Source organism: Sinohyriopsis cumingii, chromosome 7 (assembly GCF_028554795.1).
Source record: "Sinohyriopsis cumingii isolate HCF-2022 chromosome 7, ASM2855479v2, whole genome shotgun sequence".
NCBI classification, from domain to species: Eukaryota; Metazoa; Mollusca; class Bivalvia; order Unionida; family Unionidae; genus Sinohyriopsis; species Sinohyriopsis cumingii.
In genome coordinates, this window is record NC_142967.1 from 138,068,607 (window position 1) to 138,082,895 (window position 14,289).

Here is a 14,289-nt window from a genome sequence, read left to right on the forward strand (position 1 = left end):
ATATTCTTTAATACTGATGACTGACACATTATCATTCAACACAAAGTACCCAGTATTCTTTAATACTGATGACTGACACATTATCATTCAACACAAAGTACCCAGTATTCTTTAATACTGATGACTGACACATTATCATTCAACACAAAGTACCCAGTATTCTTTAATACTGATGACTGACACATTATCATTCAACACAAAGTACCCAGTATTCTTTAATACTGATGACTGACACATTATCATTCAACACAAAGTACCCAGTATTCTTTAATACTGATGACTGACACATTATCATTCAACACAAAGTACCCAGTATTCTTTAATACTGATGACTGACACATTATCATTCAACACAAAGTACCCAGTATTCTTTAATACTGATGACTGACACATTATCAACACAAAGTACCCAGTATTCTTTAATAAAGATGACTGACACATTATCATTCAACACAAAGTACCCAGTATTCTTTAATACTGATGACTGACACATTATCATTCAAGGCTGAAATGAGTAATAAATTCAGTTTCTTCAACATGTATCTCTTTAAGTAATTTACAATGAAGTGGGATTTTCCATTACCTATGCAAATTAGCCTCATGGGTGCTCCCGCAAAGGATTCACAATTCAACACCACCATATCAAATGACAGTCCTATAAAGGTCACTGCCCATACTCAAACATTTTTATTTTACATCTGATTTGCATTACATGATTAAAGGTAGTTATACTCGCACAATAAGAATAAAATAATTATCACGTATAAAGAAAAAATAATAGTTTAATTACTTGAAATAGAGGGATACAATGCTATTACTTCCCCTTCACCACGATTTCCCACCTATAGAGGACGCCAACCGGAAATGACATACATTTATCCCTACAAGATGAAGTACATGCTTCTTGTTGTTGAAAAATAAAACACTATAAATTATGAATAGGGAACAAGGAACATTTAGATGAAACTGTTGAAAACTAATTTACTGTTCAGCTTTATAGCTTGCACAATGCACTGGACTGTGTCGCTTTCAAAACTGTTCCATTGCTTCAATTTATTTTAAAAATTCCCATTAATGCAGGTAAAAAGGAATTAATGCTGGCTTCCCTATGTCGGCCGACTTTGTAAGAACCAAAAAAAGAAATTGGAACACTTAAAGGAAGCCAAAGTTGGCTTCCTTATGTCGGCCGACTTCATAATTTTTTTTTATAGCACATTTAAAAGAATCCAAAGTCAGTTTCTGGGGTTGGCTTGCTTTGTAATAAAATAACCTTTGTATTTGATACGCTGTCTGTAAGTTTAAGCAAGGAGTTTAATGCTCGCTGTCAGTTGTGTTTATTCATCACCAAGGCTTCTATTTGTTTGCCATATGCAATTATAATTGATACAAAAGGGCATTGATGACTAAATAGTACACACAGCAATAACTTGCTTTAATAATACTTTTGTAACCCATGCTAGCGAAAAGATTATCATTTGCACTCACAGTGAATGTATTTTCAAAAAATGATTTATATTTGTGAGATATTGCTGTATAGTTAACCTGGATACAGGGCCGTAGAGAGCGATCACGGGCCATGTGGTAAGAAACAACCAGGCCTCTCCTAGTTCTTGTTCATACAACATTTTTCTTTTATAAAATTAAAAAGTGTTGTTCAGCCCCATTCCCCCCCACCCCAGTCAGCCCAGCCTGGATACAATACAATCTTGGTCATTTTGCACCTTATAACGTATCATCTGTGAATGACAGGTGCCTTAAAACAATCGGATGATATTCCCGTTTCATTTGTGATTTTCTTATCTGACATAAGTGATACACACAACAGTAAGGATGCATATGCCAGCAAGGATATACTTTTTCCTTAATAAACTTCACATGATGAAAAAAAGAATAAAGGATAACAATGCAAGATTAGTTTCTTTCATTTTCTTTTCAAATAAGTGTTTTGTTTATTTTACTGTAACGTGCAGTGGGGGGAGGGACACATTCAACATAAAATTATTTTGTTTCTTAAGTCTTGGGACATAAACATTGATGAAAAAAGTTTCACCTTAAGTTCTGGTACTGGGAAAAAATAATCATTTTATCTTGTCATGATATATACAGTAAATAAGGTGTGTGTGTGTGTATATATATATATATATATATATATATATATATATATATATATATATATATATATATATATATATATATATATATATATATATATATGAGACTGATTTTACAGACTTGTATACCTATAAATGATAAAAGTCCCAGAGAAATACTTCATATTTCTTTTTTTTAAATCCTTTTGAGTTCATATAGGTTATAATAATGCTAAATAAAGAGCATGATAAAAGTCTACACTCTGCACGATCAAAAAGTATTATGATTATTTTAAACATTAATATTTTACATCTGCAGTAACATTACTGTACTGTAATCCTTTATTTGATATATTTTACTTAACGCTCTTTCTATCCCACTTCTCATATGTACCATAATGCTTTCTACAGGATTTAGGAGGATTTAGGACTTTCCCATCCCTCCCCCTATTTGATCCCACAGCTTCAATCCACCTTTTTTGTGGTAAACATGGTCTTTCGAAAAAAGAAAGAACCCTTTTGTCCCATCATCACTCTTTTGGTTACATCCATATGCAACACAGTGCACCATATTTGCTGTTCAAAATCACGATCATAAGATATATCACAGAGACATTTACATGGGGAAATTAAACACTTGAATGGTTGAATAAAATTGATAAATGTACGTCATAGCCATTTTTGGCACGCGTAAACTACCAATTGTTTACGGAGATTGCCGAATAATTTTGTCATTTAAAGAAGCGGATTTTTAAGTCCTACTAATTGTTTTTATGGTGTGCGTGCATAACAAATGCTTTTTTTATATGACTAAAATACTATCACATGTTTGTACAATATAGGTGGCCAGTGACCTTTAAATAATCTGTGTAAGTCTGGCTGTTCATTTCTAACTGAATTACAATCAACTGCATAAACTGTTCTCAAGTGATAGTTGACAGTTTATTGTTTACACAGGCTATATTATTTTGTGTTATTAAAATGACTGAAAAACATTGTTTTTTGTGTCCAGAGCCTTTGCAAAACACGTGTATGTTGGATGTATGTATGGACAGACATACGGATGGATGATCACACACAATATGATCGCCATATCGAGGTCAATGCAAATTATACTGCATGGTCATTATCAAGATTAAAATAAACAATTTTTTTTTATAAATCCTAGTTTTCCATGTAAAACTGTTAAACAGCTGAATCACAAATCACACAAGATAATAACAGAAAGGTACAAATTCACATAGAACAGAATTTTTAAACACAAAATCTTTGCAAACAAGAGATAGCTGAAGATTATGTTTGAACTCCAAATCCAACCAATGAAGAAATATTATCCTTTTGCTCTTTTATAATAGCCTGCTTAACACTGTGGTCATACACCTGCCTTGCAACTTTGTGGAAAAAAGAGCTGGAACATGTGAAAATTCATGGTTTTCCTCCCAGTTTAGAATTTTGTCAGGGTCAAAGTTTCCTACATATCTTGCAATTACCTCTGTTGAGAATACTAAATAAAAAGCTTTTATTTTATTTAGTAAATGTCATACCATTCATACAAAACAAAGCTTTTGGTAAATGTCATACCATTCATACAAAATACAAAACAAAACTTTTGGTAAATGTCATACCATTCATACAAAACAAAGCTTTTGGTAAATGTCATACCATTCATACAAAATACAAAATAAAGCTTTTGGTAAATGTCATACCATTCATACAAAATACAAAACAAGGCTTCTTAACTAATATGATTTTTAAAAATGGGAAAACACTGCTAACTTGGAAGATTGAGATGAAACAAACTCCTGAGATTTGTTCTTCAAGGTCCTTTTACTACTGTAAACAGACTGTTCTAATAATCTTTAAAATCATTTTCTTTTCTTTTCTTTTATATATCACTAGAAAATGTATTTCAACATTTGAGGAATTATTGCAGTGACTTCCTATTATTAATATTTTCTACTATTTTTTGGGTTCAAGCATTAGCATATGTTGATATAAAAGAGAGATAACCACTGTAAAGTACAATCATTACATAAATTGCTTCCCCATAACAACAAAACTGACCTCAAAGGAATCAATATTTTGATAATAACTTTTAGCAAGACCATACAATTTTTTACTTTTATTATTACTAATATAATTTTATTTTAGCAAAAAAGAATGGATTCTCTGCCACAGACATGAAGAGATCGAAATGCCTCCAATCCAAACAAGAATAACAGGAAATATTGGCATGGTCCCAATTATTGTTGTGAAGATAATGATGTATTCCAATCTATGGAGTAGAGAATAAAGATATTCATAGCAAATAACTCACCTCTATCAGGGTTTCCACAACTTCTAGGGTTGCATCTTGTAAAGGTGTAGTTGTTATCTCAGGGTATGATGGGATTATAAATGGAGATGCATCGCCATGCACAGGAACAGAAAGAGCGCTGTTCAGAACGAATGACAGCTTTTTAAGATCTCCAGCCACAAATCGCATCTTTATGTGTTCAAAAAGTGGCGGAACAGTTTGCACTAAAGCTGTTAAGAATGACTGAGATGGAACATACACTTTCCGTTGATCAGAGTTCTCTGGAGGCTTGGTTGCATTTGTTCCAATATTCAACCAAACTTTCCAAGCAGAGGACCATAGTGAGACATCGTAATCGACATCAGCATCTTTTGTAGTTGTATCTTCCAACTTTAAACTTTTGACATTTGAACTTTGATCTTTGCTTTCTCCTAGTCTGTCTATGGACACTACAGATGGTGGAGCAATAATGGGCAATTCTGGCAGTGGAAAACTTGAATCATCTTTTGATTCTTTATTGAGATAGAGAATTTCCTGGAAACTTTTTAGGGCTGCCAGTGAGACCTCGGCATTCTGACACTGTGCAGAGTTTTCTATATGTTCTAGCAGCAGAGACCAGGCTCGAGGAAAATCACCTGTAAAATATGATGAATCAAGATTTCTTTTGAACCTTCTCAATAATAATAATAATAATAATAATAATAATAACAATAATAATAATAATAAAAATAATAATAATAATGTAAAAAATATTATTATTAATACTGCTACTACTAAGATACTACTACCACCAGTTATTATTATAGAGCTGGTTACCACACAACATTTTGGCACCATGGTATAATGAAATACTTCTGAATGAACTGTAGTACTACCAAGGTATATGACAATTATATTGTAGTACAAGTCACAAAGGTCATGAATGCACATTTGCTCATTTTAAATTAAATAAAAATTGTTCTTTTAAAATTTAACAATAATTTTTTTAAACCAAAGTCTATTCAATGCTAAATATTGAATGCTATGCACCTTAACTGTCATCAAGAAACTTCCAGACAAAAATGATTGATCTCTATGGTCTTTTACAATGGTGGCCATGTACTATACTTAGGTCAAGAAAAGAGCACGTCAAATGGAATGGTCACAATACAGGGTTGTATGAATTTGTTTATCAATATGCATAGCTTTCATTGTGACACGACTGCGAGCAACATTCAATCAGGATTGTACTGGATCACACCTTTAGGTTCATTTCATCCAAAAATGTCTATGTCCTTCATCATTAATTTTGCTGTATGCACTTCTTGGGCATCAAAATAATGACCTTCCAAAAGAATGTGGATGCATAAGAATGCAAATGAAGTAAATACTTGTCACTTAAAGGTTTGTAGAATCAAATTTAAAAAAATGACACCCATTACTGAAAGAGTCATTGTCAAATGCCTACATAACCTGTGTGACTTCTACTACAGCTACGAACAATTCAATGTTCTGGTGAAGGGGCCAGACACTTTTTTGTTTAATTTCTATCTCTCAATAGCTGGAACAAAAATGATGCTCAGATTTATAGCAAAATAACACCACACTATCTCTATGATTTTATTTGCAAAAATATATTTAATTATCTTGAGATAAAAGAAAAGAAAATATTTCAGCTCAAAAGAAAATCACAGACACCCTGCCTTACCCCAAAAATTTAAATGGGCAGAACCTTATACTAGATGAATTTGCGATGTGCATGTTAATTGTTGCATAAGCTGCAATCTAAAAACTAAAACTAAAGTATGATGATTAAGTTTATACTATAACTGTGATGGAAATTGTGCTGACGCGAGAGAGCCTATTGATCAAAAGAGGAAGCGATGAGGACATTTATTTACTACCTACTCTACTGATATAGTTGGCATGAAAGTTGGAGTGGGATCCCAATGGCAAGGCAATGTATTTATCAGAATGGGCAAAGTTAACATAAAACACACTTAACAAATGAGAAAATGTTCATTTGGTTAGAGATTTCTATAAAGTTTAGACAGAAAATGAGTGCACTCGTGAACTGCACAGGATGATTTGAAGCCTTACAAAGGATTTACATTCACACATGCCAGTAATTAAGTAAAACATGACATGTATTGTATTTTTTTGTTCATTTTTGTTTAATCCAAAAAAATTCTGACAGATGAACATGTTTGACAACAATCCATTTGGCCATTGCTTTGGAATATGCGACATGTGTGAAACATGTGTAATCAAAGAATCACAAATATATTTGTAATATTCACTATTAATTTGTGACAGATAAAATTGTTTTGTAAAAAAGAGATAATTTTTAAAACCATTTTGATACAATCCTTACTTTTGAAAACTTCCAACATATTGGTACAGTGAAAAAGTACCATGGTACATACCAAATGGAAAATAATACCACAGTAAACTAGTATACCAGTAATACTGCACACTTCTATTTTTACTGCTGTTATTATTAATATTATTTGACATGGTATATTAGTTGCAATATTGGCATGAGGCTCCATCTCTACCAATACACATCATGTTACTACGTCTACGGATATTACTGCCACTGCTCCTTTCAATACGATTTTAATATACATGAGATCTTGGATAAATACAGCGAAGTTCACATTTAGTAATACATCAGATAAATGTAAACAAGACTAATTTTATGAGTTTGCTTTGGTATACTACTCTACTCCATCACGCAATAGCACAAAAAACTTTAAATTGGCTAATAATAACTTTTTCATGAGAGAGAGAGAGAGAGAGAACGAACATTCATTTACTTATACCTATACACTGCAGTATTTTCCTTTGTACGTGAAAAGTTCTTGCCACTCCAGCCAGTGTGAGAACTCTTGTCTCAGCCCACTGTTTCTCAGCTGTGTCTCGGGAATGGTGAATGAGAATGTTTCCACCTACTGACTCGTCCTTTGTGGTGGGGGCTGCGCTTGACAACTTCTGAACATTCTCAAGCAATGGAAACAATACCTAAAGGAAACGTATAGAGAAGAAGTAAACAAACTGGAAACATTTGGCTAAGCAAAAGATGTGTATATGTAATACAGATTCACCTACCTGAAACCCTTGTGTGAGCCAGATGCATAACTTAACCAAGGACTCATGGACAGATAAACATATTTACAAAGACAAAGACAACTCAATATGCCACTAACACTGATGAAGTCGGGAGTTCAAAATGTTACTGTTCTTAAAAATAGGAATCATTATAGAGTTTGCCAAGTTCCAGTGTTTGTTGGAACAGAAGGATTAATTGGAAAGATTGGAACACAAGGAGAGATTAGGAGGACTGAAACATTTGAGGAGATTGGAAGGACTGGAACACAAGGGCTGATTTGGAAGAATAGACAGATCAGAAATTTTGGAGTACAGGAACAGATTGGGAAGAATGGAACACAAAGTCAGACTGGGAAGACTGGAACACGAGGATAGATTGGGAAGACATGGGAAGACAGACACAAGGAACACATTGGGAGGACCAGGGAAGACTGAAGCATAGAACATACTGTAAAGACTAGAGAAGACTGGAACACAAGGAACAGATTGCAAAGACTGGAACACATGAAGAGACTGGGAAGACAGAAACACAAGGAACTGAGTGGAAAGACTAAGGAACACTTGATAACAAGGAATAGATTGTAAAGACCAAAGCACATAACACATACTGGAAATACTTAAAGATACAGATAGACTGGCAATACTGGAACAAAAGAAGAGATTGAAAAGAATTGAATGCATGGGCAGATTGGAAAGACTGGAACACAAAGGCAGATTTGGAGGACTGGAAAACATGGATAAATTGGGAAGACTAGAGTAAAAGGAAAGATTGGGAAGATGAACACAAGGATTGATTGGGAAGACTGGAACACAAGGTATGATTGGGAAGACTGGAACACAAGGATTGATTGGATAGACTGGAACACAATGTATGATTGGGAGGACTTGAACACAAGGATTGATTGGGAAGACTGGAACACAATGATTAATTGGGAAGACTGGAACACAATGATTAATTGGGAAGACTGGAACACAAAGATTGATTGGGAAGACTGGGAACACAAGGATTGATTGGATAGACTGGATAACAAGGATTGATTGGGAAGACTGGAATACAAGGATTGATTGGGAAGACTGGAACACAAGGATTGATTGGGAAGACTGGAATACAAGGATTGATTGTGAAGACTGGAACACAAGGATTGATTGGGAAGATTAAGAAATAATGACAAACTAGAAAAAAAGCTGCAAGAAAAATGATTGGGAAGGTAAATGCAATGCATTTGAGTTCATATTCATCCACAAGTGCTCTGGCAAACCATTCTGAACTTTGAAAAACATGAATTATTGTTATTCTTACATTATCAGTTATCAGATTACCTTTTAAATTACATATTAATTACTACTAATGGTGGTCACATGATGACATTTTGACCAATGAAATTACCCACTACATGAAATTTTCATTTTTTGTCTTTACTGAATATAAGTTGTGAGGAGTTTACATGTTCCCCTACCACCTGACCTGGTGTAAGGTGCATCACCGTAAAATTATTTTTTGTCCTGATTGGTTCTTATGTTCCGTTATTTAAACACAACACACATACACATTCACACAAAAACATATTCACAAATACTGTTCAAAAAGACCCCATACCTGTCAACTTTTCAAAAGCCAGGTAGGGAGATTGAATGAATAATATTGGGAGATTGGGACCTAAAAATTGGGAGTTTTACGCTGTATTTTTTAAGCCTCGTTTTCACTAAATATTGACTGATCTTCTGGGTCCAATACATGTGAAATTCTCAAAGAATGTGCCATTTCTCCATGACACATCTTATTTTTCTCCCAGGACTGTGCCCTCTTTTCATATTCTGTTAGCTGTGGACAGACTGTATTATAGCTAAAGGTTAGTCTTATGTAAACAAGCAAGAAAGCCTGCATGACTAATTAACAGTTAATCCTTATCATTGCAATTATCTTGTGAAAATGAGTGGCCCTACAACATAATTCAAAGAAGCCATGTTCTACTCTGCATGTTATGTAAGCACCAGCAATTGACTGGCAAATAAATAATGCCCTATTTTGTTGTAACTAGAGATAACTAAATATGCAGTTTCAAGCTACATGTACCGTACATGTGGCAACTTATTTTCTCATGTTTTATATCCCTTTTATATTCTCAACTCTAAAGGCATTTGACATTGTTTAGTAAATAACATGTATTCTCAATAATTTTTTGAGGGTACATGGTATGTTTATCCATTCCTTCTTTTAATTTAATCATGGTAATTAACATTTGTATATATGGTACAGTAATGCCAGGTGTTCACCCGTGTAAGTGTCTTTAGTGGGAATGGAGATGCTACAACAACTTGTACTTTACCTGCCACAGAACTTTCTTCCAGGTCTCCTGTTCTAACAATGTACCATGGGCTGATATTGTGGAAAACAGTGTCTGTCCGGCACTCTTTCTAACAGCTGGACGCTGGTCAACACACAATTCCCCAAGCTTGGTGAAAAGACACATCCAGAGTGCATCAAAAGGAGACATGCCCAGGCGGGCTTTCTCCTCCTCTGTCAGTCCACTATTATCTAGTTCTGTTTTGATTCTTTGGCGGTTCTGGTGAAAGTAATCTGCGATGTTCCACTGGAGAGAAAGTAATAGTATACTGTTAATAAGGAAGATTAATATTTTTACAGCTGATAAAGCTAGAAATGTATGCAGGAAAAATCATAACTTAAGAAAGACAGTGAATTCAAAGTATATAGTGATACAAACTCCAGCCATATACTGTACTGATAGTGCATCATATACTGTATTAGTACTACACCATATACTGTACTTATAGGTTACTGCATTTGTATGGGAAAATATAAACACGTTTTTGGATGGATATACTGAATGGCTTTGGGAAGAAATGAAGTAACTGAATTTATTCTATATTCCAAATTAAATACACAAGTGCAGATTCATCAGTACACAACAACAAGATTATTAATGCAAGCATAACTTTGCCCAGATAAATTTGAACTTAGTCGTGTGCTAGACATCACTTTCGATGAAAAATGGCATTTTGGTCTACTTAAAATTGAAATTTAGAGTCATATTATGAATGAATGTGCATTGCGACAACTTTTCCATATGGTCTAGAATGAATAGATTTTTCTATTTTTGTCGATTCTATGAAATGTTGTAATATTGTACTATATGCTGTAGTAATATTATACTATATACTGTAGTAATATTATACCAGATGGTAGAAATATTGTTCTATATACTGTAGTAATATTATACCAGATGGTAGAAATATTGTTCTATATACTGTAGTAATATTATACCACACTGTAGTAATATTGTACTATATACTGTAGTAACATTATACCACACTGTTGTTGTTTTTGTTGTTGTAGGGTTTAATGTCATTTTTCAGCACATGATAGGCTATACATGGTGGCCAGTATTAATGGTGGAGGAAGAACCAGGGAAATCCCCAGAAAGAACCACCAACTCTCGAGAAGCTACTGGCAAGTTTTCTCACATACCCACATTGGCTGAATCCGAGACTTGAACCCATGCAGACAGAGGTGAGATGGCATTGATCCATATCGGAGAGCGATTTAGACCACTCGGCCACTCGGGGCCCCCATACCACACTGTAGTAATATTATACTATATACTGTAATAATATTATACCACACTGTAATAATATTGTACAATAGACTGTAATAATATTGTACTATATACTGTAGTAATAAACCAAGTTTCAACTGAATGCAGCAACTGATGAAGATATACAGTATGAATTTCAATAAATTTAAAACAGAATACAGGTCACCAATATTATAAGACACTTGTCAATTTTATCAATGCTTGTACATGTACTGGTGGGTTTGTTGTGTAAATAAAATGCCAGACAAAATTATGAGGTAATAATTTTAGTTTCTGTAAATTAAACATACATTTTCACTTCATGTTATTTTTGCATTTAATTTTGTCAAATAATGTTTTTTTAAAATAAAATTTTAAAAATAAAATAAGACATTATACAAAGCTTCATGTTGTTTTCTTTCAATCCACATCAGTACTGTGTTATCTGGAATTGTGTTGTAAAGAATGACATGATAACAAGGGAGAACTGTATTGAAATGTACGTCACAAGAAAATTGATGTCCATGTCTTACCGTTGTTAGGTGAAATAAAATGTATGTAGTGTTTACTTGAGCATTTACGTCTAGGACAGACTATACTCACAAGAAGTCCTATCGCCGTGAGACTGATATTGAGCTCCTGATGTTGAAGGCCAAACTTAGCCGCCACTTTCACGCTTATCTGGAGATATTTACATGGTATCATGGGGAGAAAGTCTGTCACCACTAGCTGTAAACTCTGGAAAGCTGTCTGAACCAGTTTCTCTCTGGAAAATTTTATACATTAAATCATGAAGAATGCTATTCCAAGACAATTCCAACATACCTACCTACCCGCCTACCCACCTACCTAATGTGACAGGGAATAAAATACATAAATGAATAAAAAAGATGATTCTTTTCTACTGTATCAAATTAGAATTAATAAGTTGGCAGGAAACAGATTAATGTTGTTTTTGTATTAATTATTTCAAATAATTCTTCATAAAATCTGCTTGAAACTATCCTCAATGACCACCCTTATAAATAAGATTTTACGGGGGAAAGACACAGGCTCCGTGTAACCCTGGAGTGACAGCATGTAGTACATAGTTTATGTATCAATAATTAACTTGATTAATTACTACAGGTAAGATGTTGCATGCAGTATGCAGTCCAATCACCTAATTTCTATATTCATTCTGATTTAAAATACACAGTTAACCTGATGATGATAGATAACAAATCACGATGAACATGTACATTGTTTTGTCATTAAAATGGCAGGTTTGTCATGGAATAAACATAAATATTTGTCCTTCCATCTACCTTGGATAAAGAGGGCCTTCTGTGTAGGCTAGGACGTATCTAGGTCAAGAATGGATGAATCAATGTGAGCATAAAGAAATACTTAACTCATGGTAATAATCCATAAAATATAGTTCACATTGACCTTGTTTTAAAGGGCATAGAAGTGACACAGATGCATCCAATTATCAAGTTTGACGATAGGAATACAAACAGCACTGAAGAAATTAACTTTTAATATTTGGAGAAAGTCACAAAGCCTTAAATATAGATTACAGAGACTTCTTTTGATAAAATGGACGTACAACTTATCAATGATACAACTTAATCTTAAGTCAGTAAAATCTGAAATAAAGGTCACAGTGACCAGTTTTGGTATAGGTGAGTACTAACAGATGTGCACAATCAATCAGATTAATTACTACAGCATAAACAGTAATAAATTTCAAACTGAATTCAAGTTAGTGAATGGGGAGTACAAACTGCAGTGACCTTTTAATACAAGGGTGTAGTACTCAACAAGATACATACTTTCACCATGTTTTATAATGCCAGGTACATCAGTATTATAAAGTAGATAAAACACAAATGTGGTCATGAGTTGAATCCAAAAACTTAACATTAGCCAGCAAGAAGTTAAATATAGGTCACAATGACCATCTTTCAGGGATTCACACAATGCATTAGTATGATGATCCTTACATAAACAGTGCTTGACATTGAAACCAAGGCAGTGGAGAATAAAACATGGGTCACAGTGACCAACTTTTGTGATGAGGGTGTAATACTTGTTAAGATATGTCTTCTCACAAAATTTAATGAATCTTGGTATGCATACTGGGTTAAAAAAACAAACTGATTTTGAGCTAAATCCAAAAAAGTAACCTAAGCTAGCAAAATCTGAAATGTAGGTTACAGTGGACTAATGGAAATACAGACAATCATATAGTTTGTTGATTCTATCATGAATAGAGTTTGAGAAATAAACTTAAACCACAAAATTAAACCAAATTCAGTGAAGCATGAAATATAGATCATGGTGACATATTTGTGATGAAGGTGCAGTACTCATCAAGATGCAATCCTACTACCCCAACCCCCAAGTTTAATGATTTCCAGTATAATAGCAAAAAAAAACCTGAGCTAAATAATATTAAAGCTTAAGCAAGAATGTAAACTAATGTACATTCAGTGTGTGTGTGTGTGTGTGTATGTATGTATGTATACATATAGATAGATTATATATACATATAGATAGATTTTATATATATATATATATATATATATATATATATATATATATATATATATATATATATATATATATATATATATATATATATATATATATATATGTGTGTGTGTGTGTGTGTGTGTGTGTGTGTGTGTGTGAGCTTTTGTCTATGTGGACAATAGTTTGTTCAAGTGAGCTAAAAATTAAATGCATTATTAAGGTCAGACTTATTTCATAGTTCTAGTTCTTAGACACGGGGTAATGTCAACGGACAACTGAAGATTCCAAGACATTGGCATTCATACAAAAATAAGATTTTAAAGGCCATTTACTGCACATATACTTTATAAACAAAATCTACAGCTTTTGAAAAGTAAAAGATTGAAGAAAAAAAATCTGGAAACACCTACCCCATATTTTTTACATGTTCTATCTATACATTACAAAAACCCAGTCTGAACCAGTTTACTGTGGACATGAACTGTTTCATCAGTGTAATGACAATCTGATCTTCGAGTCTTTGATTACAAATCAACCATCCTTTGAGGGCAGTGACATAAAAGGGAGAGACTGACCTAATAATGTATGTGTGTGTGTGTGTGTGTGTGTGAGAAACTGACCTAATAATGTATGTGTGTGTGTGTGTGTGTGTGTGTGTGTGAGAGACTGACCTAATAATGTGTGTGTGTGTGTGTGTGTG

At 33.6% G+C, this 14,289-nt stretch overlaps 1 protein-coding gene across 1 annotated transcript in view; it reads right to left on the reverse strand.

The window, feature by feature from the left end:
• The window catches only part of LOC149796225 (protein MON2 homolog), a 210,821-nt gene that overhangs the window by 86,095 nt on the left and 110,437 nt on the right, over positions 1-14,289 (reverse strand). Inside the window, exons 6-9 of the mRNA XM_089966185.1 lie at positions 11,673-11,835; positions 9,804-10,067; positions 7,191-7,389; positions 4,408-5,021 (exon numbers count right to left, since the gene is read on the reverse strand). Coding sequence (XP_089822311.1) covers positions 4,408-5,021; positions 7,191-7,389; positions 9,804-10,067; positions 11,673-11,835 — 1,240 coding nt within the window. The remainder of the gene's footprint in view (positions 1-4,407; positions 5,022-7,190; positions 7,390-9,803; positions 10,068-11,672; positions 11,836-14,289) is intronic.